The 20,197-nt window shown below is 41.4% G+C and overlaps 1 protein-coding gene across 8 annotated transcripts in view; it reads left to right on the forward strand.

The window, feature by feature from the left end:
- ERCC6 (ERCC excision repair 6, chromatin remodeling factor) overlaps positions 1–20,197 on the forward strand; it is a 72,468-nt gene that overhangs the window by 19,389 nt on the left and 32,882 nt on the right. For 6 of the 8 annotated variants that reach the window (XM_023648114.2, XM_023648112.2, XM_014733768.3 and 3 more), the window contains 2 exons: positions 10,234–10,362; positions 15,497–15,655. In XM_023648114.2, coding sequence (XP_023503882.1) covers positions 10,234–10,362; positions 15,497–15,655 — 288 coding nt within the window. The remainder of the gene's footprint in view (positions 1–10,233; positions 10,363–15,496; positions 15,656–20,197) is intronic. The other 2 variants (XM_023648120.2, XM_070229734.1) reach the window with 1 other exon arrangement.

Genomic DNA, 20,197 nt, shown 5'->3' on the forward strand with positions numbered 1-20,197 from the left:
TAGAAGATTTGCCTCGTGATCTAGTGTAATCTGAGTCTGTAGTCATGGTGCTTGTTGATGTAACTGATTTTTAATATGTTTTTTTTTTTTTAAAGATTTTATTTTTTTCCTTTTTCTCCCCAAAGCCCCCCGGTACATAGTTGTATATTCTTCATTGTGGGTCCTTCCAGTTGTGGCACGTGGGACGCCGCCTCAGCGTGGTTTGATGAGCAGTGCCATGTCTGCGCCCAGGATTTGAACCAACGAAACACTGGGCCGCCTGCAGCGGAGCGTGCAAACTCAACCACTCGGCCACGGGGCCAGCCCCAAGTTTTGAATATGTTTTTGACCTTAAACGTTTTTCTTTTCTTCTGCCCCATTTTTTGCTTTATTTTATGTGAATAATTTTGAATTTAAAAGGGCTAATGACTCTATTCATTGTGTACATCTTACAGAATATCTTTAATAATCCACAAGGCTTAGTCATCTGGTAAAACAGTATGTTCATTGTCCTCCCCCTTGAGCACTGGGGCCCCTCGGGCCAGGGGTGGGTTGGATCCTGGTTTGGAGGATTTGCCTGTATACATGCATAGTTCTAGAAGAGGAAGGCTGTCATCATTTTTAGATGCCGAGAGGGTCCAGCCAAGTAGGATAAATGTTGAAAAAAGTCTCCTGGTTTTGGAAATTCGGAGGCCCTGGTGGCCTGAGCAAGGGTAGCCATCGGTGGGGGGGTGGGAGGGGGTTGCCTGAGAACAGCAATGAAAGCTGGCATTACTGAATGCTTACCACTTGTCAGTGCTTCCCCTTATGTGGGTCCCTTGGTTTGATCCTCACAACCCCCTAGGAGAGAGGAACCTGAGCCCAGAAAGCTGAGGTAACTTTCCCGAGATAGCAGTAAGCAGAGAAGCCTGGAGAAGGGGCGGGGGCCTGAAGGTGTTCGGGTCAGGTGAGGTTGACCCGTTGGCTTGGTCTGGAGCCATGGACTCAGAAGAGCATTGCCTCAGCAGCCGCTTCCTCTGGTTACCTGGTGGGGACCAACTCCACACTTTGTGCGGGTCCCGTTCCTCACCTGAAATACTGCTCAAGACTGTGCCCCCTGGAACCACGCTCCCAGCTGCTGTCTCCATTTTGTCGTCTTCTTGGAGCCCCTTTCCCTTCCTGTTTCCTGGAGCTGGCTCGCTCTGCACGGGGATTGTGCCCGGTGTGTCCTTCAGTTGGGTCTTTGTTGCTCTGAAGGAGGGTTCAGCTCCTTCAGGTCACACTGAGCCACCTGGTTACACTGTGGAGCTTGGTTTGCTTGTACATTTTCTTGAAAATCCCAAATCATTTGATCTCTAAAAACCTGAATTTAGTATAAAAGTTTAGTCTAGATTTTATCCAGAAACCTAAATATGATGATTTGAAGATTGTTCCTGTCATCAGTTTCTGGGAGTTAATTTCTTTCTCAAGAAACAAACCTGTGTTCTTTTTCTTTTGTTCCTAGGAATCTGTATTTTAAGGAGAAAAGAAAAAGTTACTCCCTTAAGGAGTTTTCTTAGAGAGCATCTTGGCTTCTTTTAAATGACAAAGCTAAAGACGCAAATGAAGACTAATTCCCCTTCGTGCGCCACACACACCTCTCGTTCTCAGCTCCACTGCATAATTGTCTGCATCAGTCTTAATTTACTCCATGAGATCTGGACTCCTAACTGAGGGTATTTCATCTGCTCAGATGTGCCAATTAAGTCCACCCAGATAGACCATAAAAAGGCAGATAAGAAAAGTAAAACACTGAGTATCTCAATTTAGCAAATTAGCCTAATCTGTGAGGGATTCTTAGCTGTCTGAAATAGAAAACCTATTGCACTACAGAATTGCAAACTGTATTAAATACCCAGCTTGGTGCCTTGAATATACTTTAAAAAATCAAATCGTACTCAGTTGTGCTTCTGTTGTAGGATTTCTTTCATGGATATTGCAATAAATGGAGAATGATCCTGAGATGGAAATTTCTCCGGATGTTGAGAATGGTCTAACTGTATGATGTGTGACTTCTCCCTCACAGTCAGTGCAGGCCTGAACCGCTGCAGGCTTCGTGGCCCTTGCAACATAAAAATGCAGACAGAGCAGTACGGTCAGTTTTGAATTTCAAGCAGCTCAGTATGTGACTTCCTTGACGTTTTGGAGAGGCCATGTTCATTGTATTAATATCTGGTCTCAGGCTGCTCATGTTTGATGATTCCTGTTAATAGGTGGATTTTGCCTTTTTTGTGGATTGGTCTAGGCAGTCAGTACGTTGGTTTGTCTGCTGTTCCGTGTATCTTACGTGTTTGTTCAGCCTGGGTTGTCTGTAGTCAGAAGAACTGCTAAGCTGATTTGACTGTCGCTTGGGAAATTTGGCAGGGTCAGTGAGGAGTGTGTTCTGAGTCACCCCGCACAGTATCGAGGCGGGGAAGGAGCCACGTAATCAGACGGGAAGGCAGGTCGTCTTCCCCTCCTTCAACTTCAGCACTGACCTTTTTTGAGACAAATTAGAAGTGAAGTTTTAGAATTTAGTTTGCTCATATACAGTTGTTTTCATTTTATAGCAATTAAAGGGGTGATTATTGCCCTTTTGGCTGGTACTGTGAGAAAGGGTGTGGTTTTAGGGAGTTTGAAAAATAGTTTTTGAGAGGCAGGATTATGTAACAGGAGTAGACTCTGGAGCCCTGCTGGCTGCGCTGTCTCCACATTGGTGTCTTGGGCAGGCCGCTGTCCCTCCCTCTCTCTTTGACTGTGAAAAAGAGAGAAATAGTAGTGTCTGCCTAAGTGAACTGATACATGTAGGCTACTCTGTTGTAAAACAGTGCCCAGCACACAGTGAGCGTCGGAACTGTTAGTCGTCGTTATTTAGTATTTGTTTTCTGACTCTAAATTAAAAAAAATAATACAGCCAGCCCTGGTTGTCTAGCAGTTAGAATTTGGTGCTCTCACCACTTCGGTGGCCCAGATTTGCTTCCTGGTCGTGGAACCATACCACCCATCTGTCAGTAGCCGTGCTGTGGCGGCTCACATAGAAGAACTAGAACAACTTACAACTAGGATATACAACCATGCAGTGGGGCTTTGGGGAGGAAAAAAAAAACGAAAGAGGAAGATTGGCAATAGATGTTAGCTCAGGGTGAATGCTTCCCCACAAAAAAAAAGAAAAAAGAAAGAAAAAGGTACTTGACTATGCTTTGTACAAAGCTTTAAAAATATATATATACATACTATGTATATAGTCATACTATGTATATATATATATACACGGTATATATATATACATAGTATGGATGAATGGATGTATAATTTCAAACCACAACTCATCCAGAGCTAGCTGATTTTACTTAAGGAGATGATATCTCACGTAGGGGCTGGAAATCACAGGCCATGGAATTGGAATGGCAGTGTCCCCAGTAGCCACGAGATCTTGTGCATCTCCTCATCTGTGAAGTGGGGATCACAGCAGTACAAGGGTGATAAGAGGATTACAGAAGATGATACATCTAAGATACTTGGCCTGTGTCTGGCACTCAGTTAGTCGTAGCTGTTCTTGTTATTTGCATGCCCACTAGGTGAAACATTTACTACACAAATTTCATCTAGCCAGTAAGAGAGTCCGTAGGAATTATGAAGAAGAGCTTATAAATATTGATATGTATAAAAAGGTGACCTCTTTCTGAAGTAAGAAGCAGTTTAACAGTTGGTATTAGTATCCATGGCCAAATCATCAGCTGTTATAAACTTAGTTTGGTTAATGTTGGGCTATTCTTACCTTTCATACATTTTGTACTAATATGATTGAAGTCAACTTAGTGATAAAATATCTATACGAGGAACTGGCCCCGTGGCCAAGTGGTTAAGTTTGCATGCTCTGCTTCAGTGGCCCAGAGTTTCACTGGTTCGAATCCTGGCTGTGAACGTGGCACCACTTGTCAGGCTATGCTGAGGCAGCATCCCACATAGCACAGCCAGAAGGACCCACAACTGAAATACACAACTATGTACTGGGGGGATTTGGGGAGAAAAAGAGGAAAAAAAATTGTTAAAAAAATTATTTAAAAAAATCTATACAAATATAAGTACATTAGCAGTAGTTGTTTGAAGAGAAATAAAAAGTTATTTCCCCTTTGAACATACGAGGGGGCAGCAGACATCTGCCCGAGGGCATTCTTCATGCTTCACAGCCTGCTCCTTGGTTCTGAGTGTGGGTAGGTCAGGATTACACTTTGGTTCCTCCGAGTTCTCTCTGTTGTAAGGTCAGTGTTCTGGGTCCTTCTGTTGCACCTTGTAAGGCTTGATTTCCACACTCCTTGCTGTCCTAGATGCGTAGGATATCGTGCTCAGAATGGGCTCTGATAATCTTGAGCGTGGCTCACAGGACGGGTGGAGTAGCACCATGGCCTTCTAGACTGGGGTGGTGCACTTAACTCCTGCCTGCCCAAGATGGTAGTAGGTGTTTTGACATCTGTTATTTTTTATTCCCATTTAACCTATAGTCAACTAAAATTTCTCAGTTTTACTTTTTGTGTAATCTCCTGCCAATGATTATAAGATAGCACATGACTTGTATGTAGTATAAAAAAATAGTTTCCAAAGGGTATAGTACGTATATGATCTCCTTTAGTCCTGTAAGAACCTATTATTTGACCCATGTTGTACTTGAGGAGACAGATGCAGTGATATTAGATGATGTTTCTAAAGTTCGGACCTCCGCTTACCGGTTATGGACCTGTAAAGCAGCTGTCTGCCTACTTCTGGTTTTCATTTCTCAGTGGGTTTCTTAAATCTGTGTTTTTTACGGGGTCCTCCTCTCCTGGCTGCTACTGGAGTCTCAGGGACTGTAGGAGTTAGAAACCACCCCAGTGATAACGTGCTTCATTTTATTTGCTTGCAGCTGTGTGACTCTTATATCTATGGACTAAAGAGAAAGATGAAGGTGGGAACATCAAAACGTTATTTCCTTTCTAGTCTGGTAAAGAGAGTTTAAGGCCAGTTAAACTTCTTTTCTGCTCTGTTGGAAGACAAATTCTTTCGTATAAACTTGACTCTCTTGCCCAGCCTTTCCCGTCTGGTCCTAGGGAGGCGTGGGCCCAAACTCACGCCTCCTGATTCTTCCTGTTGGCTGGTGTGCAGAAACCAGGCTCGTTGCAAAGTGATTCCACTGGGAGACCCAAAAAACAGAACTCCAGAATGACAAATAACTTAGAATTTTTGTTATTTAATATAATGAGCTCCCCCTCCTCTCCTTTTTTTCCTCCTTGCAAAATTCTAAGTTAAGAATTTCTCTGACTTTGCAGTTGCCCTTTGCCACGGCTCGTTCTTTGTAGTGGACCTCAACCATGTTGATCCGGTGGAGGTCACTCGGTGTCGCACCTTGACGGCATATGTGTAGATGGAGTAGGAGATGCAACAGGAGGAGCCTGTAGTGAGAGAGAACAGGAGGTTTCCTGAACCCATTTCTGAATGATGCACTCTGACCATTTTCAAGCCGTGCTTTCTGTCCCTGGTGTCTTCCTTGTCCCAGCCCGATTCTGAACCTCATTCGTCAGCATGGAGAATCCATGATGAGGTGGACGTGATACCCGTCTCTAGAGATTAAAAATGGCTGAGACAGCCTCTCACCTCAAGGGGCTCCCAGTCCAAGGGAGAGACAGATCTAGATTTCGAAAGATGCTAACACTGGACGAGCATGCTAGTAGAGACACCAGGCGTGCCCAGGGTGCCATGGGGGGGCCAGGATGCCTAATTGTGGCTGGTCAGGGAAGGCTTCCTCCTCTGGAGGCCCTTCTTGGTGGAGGTCTGGAGGGTCTCCCAGGTGTGTGGGGGTGTGTGCTGGGAGGAGGAAGGTTGGGACAGTAGAGGGATGCAGATGCACAGAGATGAGGCCACAAGGTGTGGTGCCATGGCAGCTTGCTGTGTTTTTCTGCGTATGTATTTTGAACATCCTTGACATGCTGGAAACAGATTAACCTTAAATGGCGGCAACTAGCTCTCAGGTGTATTGTTAGGGTTCCATGGACCAGGTGCCCCAGTAGGTTACAACTGGAGGAAGTGGTATTCCTGGTGCAGTTCAACTGGTTGTGCTGTGCAGTGTTGCCGGCAATCTGGCCCTGGGTCTGTGTTGCTTCTGACGGATCATTATTGCAGCAGCAGCCCCGGGCTCCACGGCCCGGGCCAGGTTCTCATTCCTGCATGAATGGAGCGGAGCCAGGGAGCTGTTCTCTGCCTGCCTCTGGTTGGAGTTGAAGTTGCTATTTGTTATGAGGTTCTCTTCCAAGTGGCTGCCAGTGGAGCTGACAGTGGGCCGACTGTGGCCGCCATGTGAGGAGCCAGCAACACTGCCAGCGAGCACCAGGCCCGCTTGCTTTTATGTGGCTGCAGCTGTGACTATTACATGTGTGGAGTTTTCAAAATGAGAGGATAAAAATATGAGAAAGTTCTTTCTTTTCCATAATTGTAAATATTGGACTATTTCCTGCCTCCTTCCACTTTTAAAATCGGTTATCTAGCTTTTTTATTGAAATAACAGAATTTCGACATTTTGAAGCCATTTCTAACTCTTAGGATTTCAGATCATTTGGGCCCCGATGTTCATTTTTACCTGCCCCCAACCAATTTTAAGTCATTCTCTATCTTTTTTGTTATTTAAAAGATGGCCATATTTCATGACAGTTTACTGTTTGCCGCTCTGTTACAGAATTTTTAAATTGAGATATTCCAGCAGGTACCTCCTGATGGCTAGGTGTCTTTATTCATGTGATCACGTTATTCATGATAATTTACTGAGCATCCGTTTGATACATTGTCGTAGTTTTTGTTCAGATATCTGCGTTCGGGCAGTTCTGTCAAACACTGTGGCACGTTGCATTATCACACCGGATTGCCCTGTACTAAATGTTACTTTTCCTCTTCTGTAATGAACGTAGTATCGTACCTGCCTCAGGGTGTGTGAGGATTTCAATAATAGATACGATTGTATGTAGCAGTATATTAATGCATTAAGCACTTACTAGATTCTAGGATTGTGCTAATAAGCACTTACATGTGACACCTCGTTTAATCCTCCCCAAATCTAGTGAAGTGGATGCTGTGGTCTCCCCCTTTCACAGATGAGGACACTTAGATGCTAAGGACGTTAAGTTACTTGCTGAGGCTTAAAGAGCTCGTAAATGGCAGCTGGGATTTGATTCTAGACCGTTCAAGTCCACACTTTGGTGTTTTGTCCTATGTTCGCTGCACACGTTACACCCAGTTTATTCATAGTGCAGAATCCCCCTTTACGTCTGCTGGTCGGACAGGTCGCTCCGCCTGCCAGGCTGCAGGACGGCGGGTTACACACACTAAAGAGAGCCACTTTGAGACCCCTGAGGGCCTCTAGGATGGGAAAGGCCTCTCCTTTTCTCAGTATCCCGGTGACTCCGGCTGTCCTCTACCTCCTGGTCCTGTCGACCAGCGCTCGGTGCTGCCCTGCTCAGTGAGCGCTGGTGAGGTGGTCAGGTCTGTTCTGGCTACAAGCCACATGAGGAATTACTGCTTTATGTAACAGAGGAATCTCTTTGCCTGAGCCACGTGTGCGTATGGTTTTATACTGTGGTATTTTCCGCCTTTAATATGTGCATATGATTCTACTGGGGCAATTTGTCTTCACAATGATACAGATACTTGCAGGCAATAATGATTTTTCCCCACCACCTTTAGTCATCCTTTAGCCAAACTGACTTTTCATTCTTCTTTACGAAGCGGAAGGCACTGGAATGCAATCATTGCTGTAGTGGCTTGTGTGGTTTCCTAGGTGCTGTGTGTTCTGTGGTGACATGATGCTGTATAGTTTAGGAGGGAGGGAAGGGGAAGGAAGAAGCTGAAACCCTACTGATGCAGAGTGATGTGGTGGGAATTTTAACAGCCACAAAGATTTACAGGCTAAGTCTAAGGAAATAGCTGTCATCTATCAATGAAGTTTAATGTGTGATACTCCTGTAAGTAAAACATTTAATGACCTTGTTGTGCTAAACTTCAGTATCTTCTGGTGTTTTTCCTTTTCTTCCTGTAAAATTATCTTTGAGTAGTTGCAAAATGGAGTATTTTTAACTGGCTGTGATAGTTTTTGTGATTTTTTCCACAAATTTTGTTTTATCCACAAATTTGCTGAATACCAGTATCTTTTGTTATGCAGATATTTGGTTCTGAGCTCTGATAGTAAGAGTTCAGATGCTGAGGTATATGATCTGGAATTGCTTGCTTGCTAAATTTCAGATAGTAGCAAGACTTTAGATATATACAGCTAGAAAATGTATGTGCCTCATTTTGGTTTCTAAGTTCCAGTAATAAGGGATACCTATATACTAGGGTTTCTCAGCCTTAACACTATTGCCATTGAGACCAGATAGCATTCTGTTGTGGCGGGCTGTCTTACACATTGTAGGATGCTTAGCAGCATCCCTGGCCTCCACCTCCTAGGTGGTGGTAGCATGTCTCCCCTTCCCCCAGCAGTTGTAACAACCAAATATGACTCCAGATGTTGTCAGATTACCCGGGGCTGGGGGGCAGACGAGGTGGACGGGCCTGGCCAGATTGCCCCTGGTTGAGGACCACTGCTGTATACCATTGCACTTAATTAAATTTGTGGATAATGTGAAACTCAGAAGAATGGCAAAGAGTAGCATAGCCACCTGGAGGTACTTTATTTAATCAATTTGCATAGAGATGATTTTTAAGTAAGAAAAATACAAATAAAAGGAAGAGATTGCCTTTGGAAGTTAAGCGCAAAACCGTCATTAAATTTTTTACATAAAACTATCACATCTTAAACCTTAAGGTTATATGATAGCTATTTTCTTAGACTTGGCCATATACCACCTTTTCCATTTGCTTTTCTTCTCTAGAAATTACCGACAGTGCTTAGTGATAGGTTCTCTTAGTACCCTGAGAAGCGGTTTCAGTCACCAGCTAGTTCTTCCTTATTGATCACAAATTAAGCCTCAGCTAGCCCTTCTTTTTGTTACTTTGAAGGGGTGAAATTTTCAACAAGGTAAGAATTTATCAGAAGATGTGCTTTAAGGTCCTCAGGCAGCTACCTGGATGGGGTGCCTGTCACTCCTTCTTTGGCGTCTCTGCTGTAGTTGATGCTGGAAAACACGCCATTCCTCTAACCGGCGGTGTGTGCGGTCTCATCCTCACGTTTTCCCCTTCCCCTTCGTCACACGCTCTTTACTCTTGCGTGGTCAGGGGCAGATAAATGCCTTCTTACGTCTCTTGTGTTCTCATTCCCTTCCTGTGAGCTTTTTACTTGGAAGACATTTATCTGTATTGTTGCTTTATTTCGTTTCCACCCTTTTGTGAAATTCACTGTCAGTTGCATGCATACTGAAAATGGTCAGCCTTTTATTTTGAAAGTTAATAGAATGTGAGGCTGTTGACTTTTCTATTTTTCTTTTTTTTAACTCTTGACACCAGTGTCCATTATAGTTGTATGGGTACACAATGAGTCTGACCAATGGCTGCCCTTCCCAGCGGTCTTGGTGTACAGCTGAGGCTTTCTGATTTTCAGACATTTCTTCTGTTGTACATACTTGGTAGCACCCTTCCAAAATATAAATGTTCATCTTATTTTACATCTAAAAAGCATCATGTTACTAAATTTATAACTTAGATTTTATTTAGTCAACACATTTTTTTCTCACTGGTATAATTATCAATACTTTTATGTTGTTGATGCCCTTCCAATTGAGTAATCAATATGTGAATCTGAAATATAGTAATTTTGACCCAAAACTTGCTTTATGTTCAAGATACTGTGCTGTTTTATGCTACAACTCTCCTATGTTTAGCACAGAAATAGTAATTATAAATAAAATCTATTTTTTGTTATATTGCCGTTTTGGAATATGTAGTTATATTGAAATTTTCACTAAATCTTTTCTGGAATTAAGTTCATATATCTTAGGAACTAGCAGAGAAATTTTCCCTTAGGGTATGCCAGAAGAGGAGCAAGTAGTTTTGATAATGAAATGGGACCTTACAGAAATATTTCTAGAGTAGCTATAATAATTCAAATAAAATTAAATTGAGAGGGAAGGAAAAGAGAATTAATTGTTTTTCTCTTTTGAATATCGGCATTTTGGGTAATGATGGCAGCAAAAAGCTAAAAGACCATTCTCATTTGCCTGTTTTTCCTGTGCATTATCTAAAACTATCTATTTTAATCTGTCTTGTAACCAAAATAATGGAAATATGATTTTATTTTTGTGGTAGGAGATGGAATAAACTGAGACTGCAGAACAAAGAGAAGTGTCTGAAGCTTGAAGACGATTCTGAGGAAAGTGATGCCGAATTTGACGAAGGTTTTAAAATGCCAGGTTTTCTGTTCAGAAAGCTTTTTAAGTATGTGCCATATGTTCTTTCCTTTCTATCTGTCATCAAGCCATTGTGTACAAATTAATATTTTAGGAATTACACAGTAGTTACCTGTGGGCCCTTAAGGTACTTGAAACAATTTATTGCAAAATATAGATACTGTCAAATGAAATTTTAGCCACATGCTGTTCATTAAAATTAGATGATAATAAATTGACTAAAGTGCGCGTTGGGTATGTTTATAAATTGATGAATCTATATGGACCTGTCTCAGCAGACTGAAAGCACATTTAAAAGTCATCTACGTTGAGTTATTTTTTTGTTCTTAGTAATTTTAAGGGACCAAACTTCTAATTTCTTAAGTTGGGTTAATTAAGTAAGAAGAGTTGTATATTAAAATCACTGTTGGGGAGGTTTTTTACTTCTATGAGAAATAAAAAACTGTTGAGATTATTTTCTGAGTGTCTTATATTGTACCTAAGGGTATAATGCTTTTGAGCTGACCAAATGTGCATCTAAATATTTTATGTAGATGTTGTTCTAATGTCAAAAGAGGAAATATAGGCCAACACCTTTAGGATTAAGTTGCTGTTTGAAACTGTGTTTCATGTGGGAAGTGGCCGCTGTTACAGACGGCGCAGACAGCCGGGGGCTGCATGATAGATGCCTGCCCGTAGCCTCCGAGGCCTGGGCGAGTCTCCAAGATGAGTGTAAGCACTGAGGCACGTTTTCAGTCTCATCACTCGCCGGGTTCCCTTTAACAAGGTCTTTAGGAGGCCTTCTGGATCATGTAGGAAGTTAGACCGTGGAATACCTCTTTCTGTCTTGTGATCGTCACTTGGTTCTTGGGCGCAGGATGCACACTTCTTTCTTTGAGATGGTTATGTTTAATCTCCTTCATGATTCAGCTTTCAGCCATGCCCTAAACTTGTGCAAGATGTCTCTTTACAAATCACATGCTTTTTTGGGGCACCTGATGCCATGGCTGAGTGGTTAAAGTTCTGTGCACTCCGCTTTGGCTGCCTGGCTTCTCAGGTTCGGATCCTGGGCAGAGACCTACTCCACTCCCCGACCGTGCTGTGGATGTGTCCCACATACAAAAAAATAGAGGAGGATTGGTGCAGATGTTAGCTCAGGGCAAATCTTCTTTAGCAAATAAAAATAAAAATAACATGCTTTTTATATTTCCTCTCCAAGAGCGTATATTATAGTTTTAATTTTCTCTCGGGGATGAGGGGAACAAAGAGGGTGGAGAGTAGTTATTTTATCCCACTAAACATGTAGGAAAGCTGAATCCTCAAGACTTGAAGTGTCTTGGTTAGATTGCCATAACTGGGCAGAGCTGTGAAGAAGTTCAAATCTGAATGTCTAGTAATTTTTTTAGACATTTTATAGTCCGAAGAGGTGGCTGCTTTGTTTATGGCTTCTCCCAAATGAAAATTAACTATGGGAAGGTAAATAAAGACAACGTCTATAGGTAACTCTTTGCATCTTCTCTAAAGTGATTGCTTCTTAAGGAACAGGGCAAATAGTATCAGTGTTGTACTAGCAGAAGGAGTATCCAAATTATAGATTAAATTGACTTAACAAAGACAAGATACTTGTACATGTGTAGTAGGTGAGATGGCAAATATCCTCAAGGATCAAGTTGAATGTGCATTTTTGTATAAATTTCAGATTTTTAGCAAATTTCACAGTTAATAGAACCAAACTTTGCTTACTAAGAGGATACAGGATTCATTGTATTGACTGTTAACCCATTGTAGTTAGTGTAAATACATGTTTTTTAAAAATTTGTCTTAATTACATATTCCTGGAAAGTATTTTGCTATTTTCATCTTTTCTCCCTCAAATACAGAATTTGAAATATTTCATAAATCTTATAAAACTTCTGTTCCTTTTCTTTTGCTATATGAAAAAAAAGTAGTAAGATTGATGGCCTGCATTTTTCTTTTATGATTAATTTTAGCAGGCCAATTTAATTTTAAGCTCTAGATAGATATTTATGGTATTTACCGCACTCTGTGGAATTAAATTAACGGGGTATAGTTGTACACAAGGGAGTCCGAAGGCACAATTATCTGTTTAAGTGCTATTTTCTGCAAGATCATATTTAACTTTTAAAATTCTGTTTTGAAAGTTTGCCCAGCAAATGCATTTGTCTGTATAATTTAGCAATCAAATGACAAACTTCCATCTTTTGACCTTCCTTTCAGCCACACTAGTCAATGCAGTCTCAGGTTAGCGTGACAATGCCAAGGTAGACCAACTGTCTGTGCTTAATTTGTGATGCTTCAGTCTTGAGGGGGCAGGGGGAGGGGGGGCAGAGTATAGTAGTTTCTTTACTATTGTACAATAGTTTGTAAAAATCTTTGACTTTCCCTAAAGAGTAATTGTTATGTACTTTTCAAAGGTTCTGAAAACTGAATTCTATAACCCGTTTTCACTTAAAGTGTGCAGTTGTTTTACAGGGTTTATTATTAGGAAAGTGAAGCAACAAAACCTGGGTCAGTCAGCGGCACTGCCCGAACCAGACCCCAGGCCCTGACTCCCATCCAGCAGTACGTGCCCAGCAGCCAGTGTGCTGTGCTGTCCCGGGGCCTTTGTAGAAAGAAAGAGCTGCTCTTTGCTGTCTTTGTACAGGGTCCCCAGTTGTTGGGGATTTCCATGTAGTGATGTAACTTACGGAGCTGCCTGTTAGATATTTTTCCTTACGTCATTTCTGTGGTGTTAATCATCCTCGTAGAAACACAATCCTCTGCTGTTTGAACGCCCTTGGAGATTACACGTGTAGATGAGGAAACCCCCGGCGCACTGTTGCTGCCTCTCCTGGGTCACATAGAATCCAGATGTCCAGGCTCCCTCTGGGATACCAGGCTGGTCACAGTTTCTTATTCCTTTCATTATTTCTTGATTGCTTCTCTCCAGAGTCTTCCCACTTTAAGTTGAATGGCCCCAAACAAAGAGAGGCATTGGAAGCACTGGAACGATCCCTGGCAGATTTTGGTTCCTGCTCTGCCCAAGGAGCTGGTCCCCTAGTTCTTCTGTCCCTCAGTAAAGGGAGGGCGATTCCGGAGCGACTAGAATTTAGTGATTCTGGAGGCGGATTGGACGTTGGTGTTGTGGAGACTTTTCTGAGTGCGTCTTTTTCCAAAGCTGAGATTGCCCTAGGGTGGTTGTTCACAGCCAGCTTTCTCCTGGAGCTGGCTTTCTCATCTTCAGCACAAGTAATGTTTTGGACCGAAAAATTCTTTGTTGTAGGGACTGTCTTGTGCGTTGTAGGATGTTGAACAGCTTCTTTGGTCTCTACTCAGTAGATGACAATTGGATTTTCCCACTTCTGACAACCAAAAATGTCCCTAGGTATTGCCAAACGTCCCCTAGGGAACAAAATAACCCCTCTTTGAAAGCCACTGGTCAGAATTATCTCTAAGGTGGAATCACTTTGGAATCAGAGGTTCTGGATTTCAATTCTGGCTTGTTCATTTTTTTCTAGCAATGTGACCTTTGGCAAGTTGTTTAACCTCTCTCTGCCTTTGTTTCTTAACTATAAAATGGGTTGACCATCTCCATGCAGGATGGTTTTGAGGCTAAATCCAAACCACCTGCCCTGGTGCCTCCCCAGCTGTGGGCTCCTTAAGTGGTACCATGATTCCCTGATTATATACCACCTGTTAATAGAACTAGTCCTTCTTCCCAAATTAAATGATCTTTTATCCACACTAGACTTCATTGTGCTTTTATTTTTAATCCTCTTTTCCAGGGTACATATTCAGTGTGTAAATTATAATTAATTTAGCAAACTTAACAAGCAGCAAAATTCTCATTCAGAGTTTTCCTTATATGATAATAATGGCAACGGCTAGAGTCAAACTTTTGGAACTGATTTGCAAAATACTGGGGGAAAGTTAATTCTGACATATTTACTGAGAGGAGATTAAATAAAACTAGTTTAACAGGGACTGAAGTCCATAATGAGATTTTAGGTAGAAATACGTAGCTTGAGGAAGCTTGAGGGAGAGTCACCCTGAGCTAACTAACATCTGTGCCAGTCCTCCACCTGATATGTGGGTCGCCACCACAGCATGGCTGACAAGTGGTGTAGGTCCATGCCTGGGATCTGAACCCACCAACCCCCAGCTGCCAAAGTGGAGCGCGCAAACTCGACCACTACACCACCCGGCTGGCCCCTGGATTTCATTGTCTTTTAACTTGTGTTGTTTGCTTTTGCCTTTTTTTTTTAACTTGGCAAATAATCTTCATACCATTCTATAATGTTAAATCTTTCTTTCACTCTCAGAAATGCTTTTTGCATTATTCCTTTAACTTCGTTTTTAGATTATAGATTAAACATGCCATTGATGGAGAAAGGAAAATACGAATTCCGTTTTTTTTTAGAGGGGAATATACTATTTCTCTTTGACCAGTACTCCTTATTGTAATAGCTCTGATCTTTTTGTATCTATGATAAAGTACCTGAATCGAGTTCTGCTTTAAAATATTAAAAAAGACCTTTTGTATTGTTGACTCTTTAAGCTGTTCTTTTTTTTTTGCATTTGCTAGTAATATGACAGAATCATCTGTTAAGTACTAATTTTGTGAACAGCCCTATTATTCAGACTTGTTTATGGACTTAAAATTTAATTTTTTCTATTAAAAGATAACTTGATTACCAAGTGACTTTTCAACAGTATGTATATTGTAAATTGTGGTGTTCTCTCTCCTGTATTTTGATGCCGTTCAGATTGAACAAGTAAATATTAATGCCTCTTTTTCATAGAAAAATTATTGGAAGTCTATAACTAAAAATATTTCAGTTTTTTTCCAGAAGGATATTGAATAAAAGATAATAAATTCATGCTGGTTTACCAAACTATTTCTAATGTTGGAAAAGAAATGAAATAGTCCCTAATTACCCTATCTATCAGTTTAATTAGAAATGTTTTAACGTTCTGTAAAGAAAAATTTGTGATTTTATGCCGATGTAATCAAAAATGTATGACCTTGTAAATATAATACTCATGTAAAACACACATCCGGCATGTTTCTCTGACTGGTGCTAGAACCTAGCCCAATGATTAATTCATGAGTGCTTTCTGTTATGATCTGTTTTATCCACCATTTGCCATTTTCTTTTTCTTGTTGGTGTTTGTTGTTGTAGGTACCAGCAGACAGGTGTTAGGTGGCTGTGGGAATTGCACTGCCAGCAGGCAGGAGGAATTCTGGGAGACGAAATGGGATTGGGTAAGACCATCCAGATAATTGCCTTCTTGGCAGGTCTGAGCTACAGCAAGATCAGGACTCGTGGTTCAAATTACAGGCAAGTGCTCCTCTGCAGACTGTCAGTCTGTGGAGCTCAATTAATATTTCATCAGATGTATTGCTGTGGAGGAGGGTCTTGTGAATTATTGATGACATTTCAATTACAATATTCCTTTAATTCTTTTAGTGGGGGACATCAAAGGAAAATTTTTACGAGACAATGGAGCTGTAGGGCAGGAGAAATTAAACATGTAACACTTTTAATGAATTCCAGGCATTGATGCTTCATTTTGCAGATGAGCCCCACTAGATATTTTGGGTCAATACAGTGTCTAAGGTTAGCTTCTGCAAATGGATTGTTTACAAACTCAATTATGTTAATATCAATAGTTTACACAATATGGAATTTTAAATTAGGCATAATACCTTTAGTTCCATTTATTAAATTTTACATTAAAATGTTTGTTCTGGCAGGAGACCAGGTGAGCATTGCAGGAAGTGCAAAGTCTGTTCCTGGGGAAAGTTGGAGCTTTAGAGAAGCCGTTCTCCTGAATTTCTTTTATAATCAGTGTGCGTGACAGCATTCATAGACAGCGCTTTTTTCAAACGAAGTTACTTGTCTGCTCGCTATGCCTTCTACCCCCCTCCCATCTTTAAGAATTTTACGTAAATTTTAAAGCCAGGACCTAAGTGACTGTCTAAAATGATAGAAAATTATGTTAGGATTATAATCTTTATTTTCTTTAGGAATTTAAATAAACTATTAAAGCTTTAGTATTCTGAAAGAATAAGCATTTAAACTGTGCTAGTTCAGTCCAGTAGGCCTGAAATACTTGATCTTGACATACAGTGAGCGTCTCAATATTCAAGCTGTGAACTGGCTTTATGGAAGCCCGTATTGGTAAAAATAATCTAGGTAAATTATCTGGGATATTTCATCTTGAACCAGATAATCCAGGAACTCCTTGATTCCAATAGGCTTATCTGATGAGGAACAGCAAGACAATTGCCAGACGGTTATGTGGTAGAAACCTCAGGCATCACTAGGGACGATTCCGAGACACCTTTAAAAAGTGTCAGTGAGCCTGAAGTCAGCATCTGCAGAAAGTTACTGTCCTGGCCTCTGGTTCATCGCAGAGAAGTGTTCAGTGGAGAGCCAGATACAAACCGGGAACTATCGAGGAAAGAACTTTTTTCTTTTAATCTTTGGAGTTTCGTGCTTTGTTTTTATTCCTTACTCTTTCATTAATTTAGCAGATCAACACTTCTCATGAGGAGTACTTGAAGTTTTAGAATATTTTAGAAATGTTTATAGAGATGTAGTAAGGGGAGAAAACATTTGGAGATTTTTAAATACTGAATGTTTTGTTGTTTTTATTTACAAGGAAGTTGTATTGTTGTAGAGGTTTTTCTTCAAATGTTAGAAGTCTGTTAACGTTTTGCCTAGAAATACACAAAATATTCCCGCCCAAGGGAAAAGTCAAAGTTGAAGATGTGTGTTCAGTGTTTTCTTTTCTATGACTGTCATGAGCTTAGCGTTTTTAAAAATGCCCTATTCTAAATAGCCTTTTGGTTGGCTTGGCTCCATAACTCTACTTGGGTTTTTTTTAATGACTGGAATGCCCCACGCTGCCCCAAATGGTTTCTAGGACTTTCTTAAATGATTTCTGGGATTTTCCTATTTCCCATCTCTTTTCTTCCCTTCCCTTCCTGTTATCGTGAAACCTGTGTGGAGTCTACGACTCTGGGCCTGAGAAACCTAAGTCATCCCTGCAGTGTAGTTTTGATCTAAAAATTAAAACGTGCTCTCTCGAGTGGAGACAATCCTACTAGGAGTGAAGGCAGGGCTAATAATGAGCAGCAGCTGTAATCAATTAGCTATCAATGCTCATATCCTCTTTTCCGTAATGAAATAGTGTGGCACCTTGGACTCTAGCCCAGATCGTCTTTATTAAAATAGTATTGGTACAAGTGGCTTCCTAGAATGCGGTTATATTTCAGCCCAACAACTGGGCTCTTTCTGGATGGAGGTGTACTGGGGAGCTTGGTCCCCTCCACATCCATGTGCCAGAGCAAATTGTTTTCAGCATTTTTCTAACAATTTTATAATATGTCCTCTCCTCAAACTAAATGAACTTGGAATTCTCCTCTATGTTTGTGTCCTAAAGAAAAATAGTCAGATGAATAGTCAGATGAAGTTCTGCATGAGCTGGTGTGGCTTCATTAGCTATTTACATTTTCTCTGAACTCTTGCAAGCTGTAGATTTGAGGCTAATTTGAGATGGTCTTAGTGTTGCACTTTTAAGGTCCATCATCATTGAAACAGTGTAAGTCTCTGGGGTACCAAGAAGAAACTTCATGGTTAAAAGAATTGTTTTTGGTTTTGTTTTTTTAATGTGTTTTGTATGTGTGTTTGTTTTTAAAAGAGGGAGAAGCATATTACATGTGGCTAATAAAACTGTATTGGCTGTTGTGTTCCCAGTTCGTAACCTACTGCCTTCTCTTCACTTTGCCATTCATGTTATAATGGTAGGCCCCCTGAATTTTGTGATGGAGAGGAGACAAATTATCTACCTTTCAAACTTCAGTTAATACTTTAAAGTCTTGGATATCATTTAGTAAATTCCTAATTACCAATAAATGGCCTGGAAAAGTTAATCAACTTTCAAAGGTAAATATTTTACTTTGTAATTTCTGGTACATTCTAAGCTATGAGTAGCAGATCTCCATCCTGCAGGCTGAAATATTTGACCTTGGAGCTATTGGCGTGTCCTAAATTCGTTAGATAATCAATGATAATCAAAGATGAAAGGAATTCTAGCCAGTTTGGTAATTGATGCTAATCACTCTAGTACATTTAGCCGTTTCTTATGCTCATCTCACCGGTATTGAGGGTTGGAAAAGGGTGGTTCAGTTGATGTGCCTGTTAATGGATTTGATTGCCCCTTCTGTGGTTCAGGAACAGTCTGGGTCTGCGCCTAGATTTCCACTCAGCGTGCAAACCTCCATAGTCTTCTAATAGAGGGAGAACGGTAGAAATTAAAGACGTAATGATGCCAGACAGACGTTCAGCCAGGATAAAGTACTGGCCTTAAATGACAAAGTGTGAGTCATCAATGTAGCAGTTTACGGAAAGCATGTTACAACCTAAAAAAGCCTGTGTATACATTTATGCTTATTTGAAAGTGAGTTTTTAAAAAATATTTTAGACAGGTTTTGATTGGTTTTTTCCTAATCTCTACTAAGTGTGTACTGATGATAACTCTTGTCCTTGGAGAATAGAAAGAAGCTGGCTCGTTTAATCCTTTAGAAAGGAATATGGTCATGGAAGGGGCCAGGGCAGACTCACGCCCTCCCCAGGGAGCTTGAGGGGGGCCTGCCCAGGATGTGCCTTGACGAGGAGCAGAGTGTGGCTTAGGAATTGTGCAGAAGTGTCAGGGCCTCGTGCAGTCTCTGGCTTCTGTAGCTGAGCGCTTTCTGTGGAGCAGTGGGGCAGTGACTGTAGCTGGAGGTGAGAGGGTTTAAAGTGAGTAGAGGCCTGTGTCACATTGGAGTGTAGGCTAAGCCTCATTTAAGTATGGCCTGTTCTGTTAGAGCTATAAGGTATTTTTCAGTTCTGCAGAAATTTTTTTTTTTTTTGAGGAAGATCAGCCCTGAGCTAACATCTGCTGCCAGTCCCCCTCTTTTTGCTGAGGAATGATGAGGATTATTTTAGGCTGGTTACTTTTAAAAACGGCAGATGAGAAGGAGGCTCTGAGGAGTGGAATTTGCTTGCCCTTTGATGAGAGACATTTGCATTTGTGAAGGAAGTCTCCATCTGTGGGGGATGTCTCCCTCTCTGCACCAGGAAGAAGGAGGGATGACCTTATCTCTAGAAACTCTTAATGGGGAAGGCAAGGACCTAAGTTGTTTACTGTCTGGCAACCTCCTGTAACTGACCCCCACCCCAACATCCTCCTTTGTCTTTAGCTGAAGGTAATATTTAAGCGGTGGCTTCTGCCATTTACTTAATCTGGTTTGATTCTTATCTAAAAGTTATAAGACCACCCAATAACCAGACCCCACTGGCACTGATACCATTTTAATAACTCTTTTTACATATTCTTTCCTTTGTCTTGTAAAGAGATAACTCACATACCTATGACTTAAATTTAGCCCTACTCTTAACCCATGTTTGCAGCAGCAGCGGCAGCAGCATCTCCTCAGCTGCATCTCCTCCTGCCCATGGGTCCTGTCCCCATGCAGCAGCAGCTCTTTACTACCCATGGGTCCTGTCCCCATGCAGCAGCAGCTCTTAACTGCCCTTGGGTCCTGTCCCCATGCTATTCCACACTCTTCTCTAAATAAAAGAGCACTACTGCCAGACCTTGAGAGTCCAAGAAATCTTTCTTTCGACTCCTCAGCTCACCAACCCCGCATCAAGGAAGACTGGCCCTGAGCTAACATCCGTGCCCATCGTCCTCTACTTTATATATGGGATGACTGCCACAGCATGGCATGCCAAGTGGTGCCATGTCCGCACCCGGGATCTGAACTGGCAAACCCGGGCTGCCAAAGCGGAACGTGCACACTTAACTGCTGTGCCACCGGGCCGGCTCCA

This window comes from Equus caballus, chromosome 1 (assembly GCF_041296265.1).
Source record: "Equus caballus isolate H_3958 breed thoroughbred chromosome 1, TB-T2T, whole genome shotgun sequence".
Lineage (NCBI taxonomy): Eukaryota > Metazoa > Chordata > Mammalia > Perissodactyla > Equidae > Equus > Equus caballus.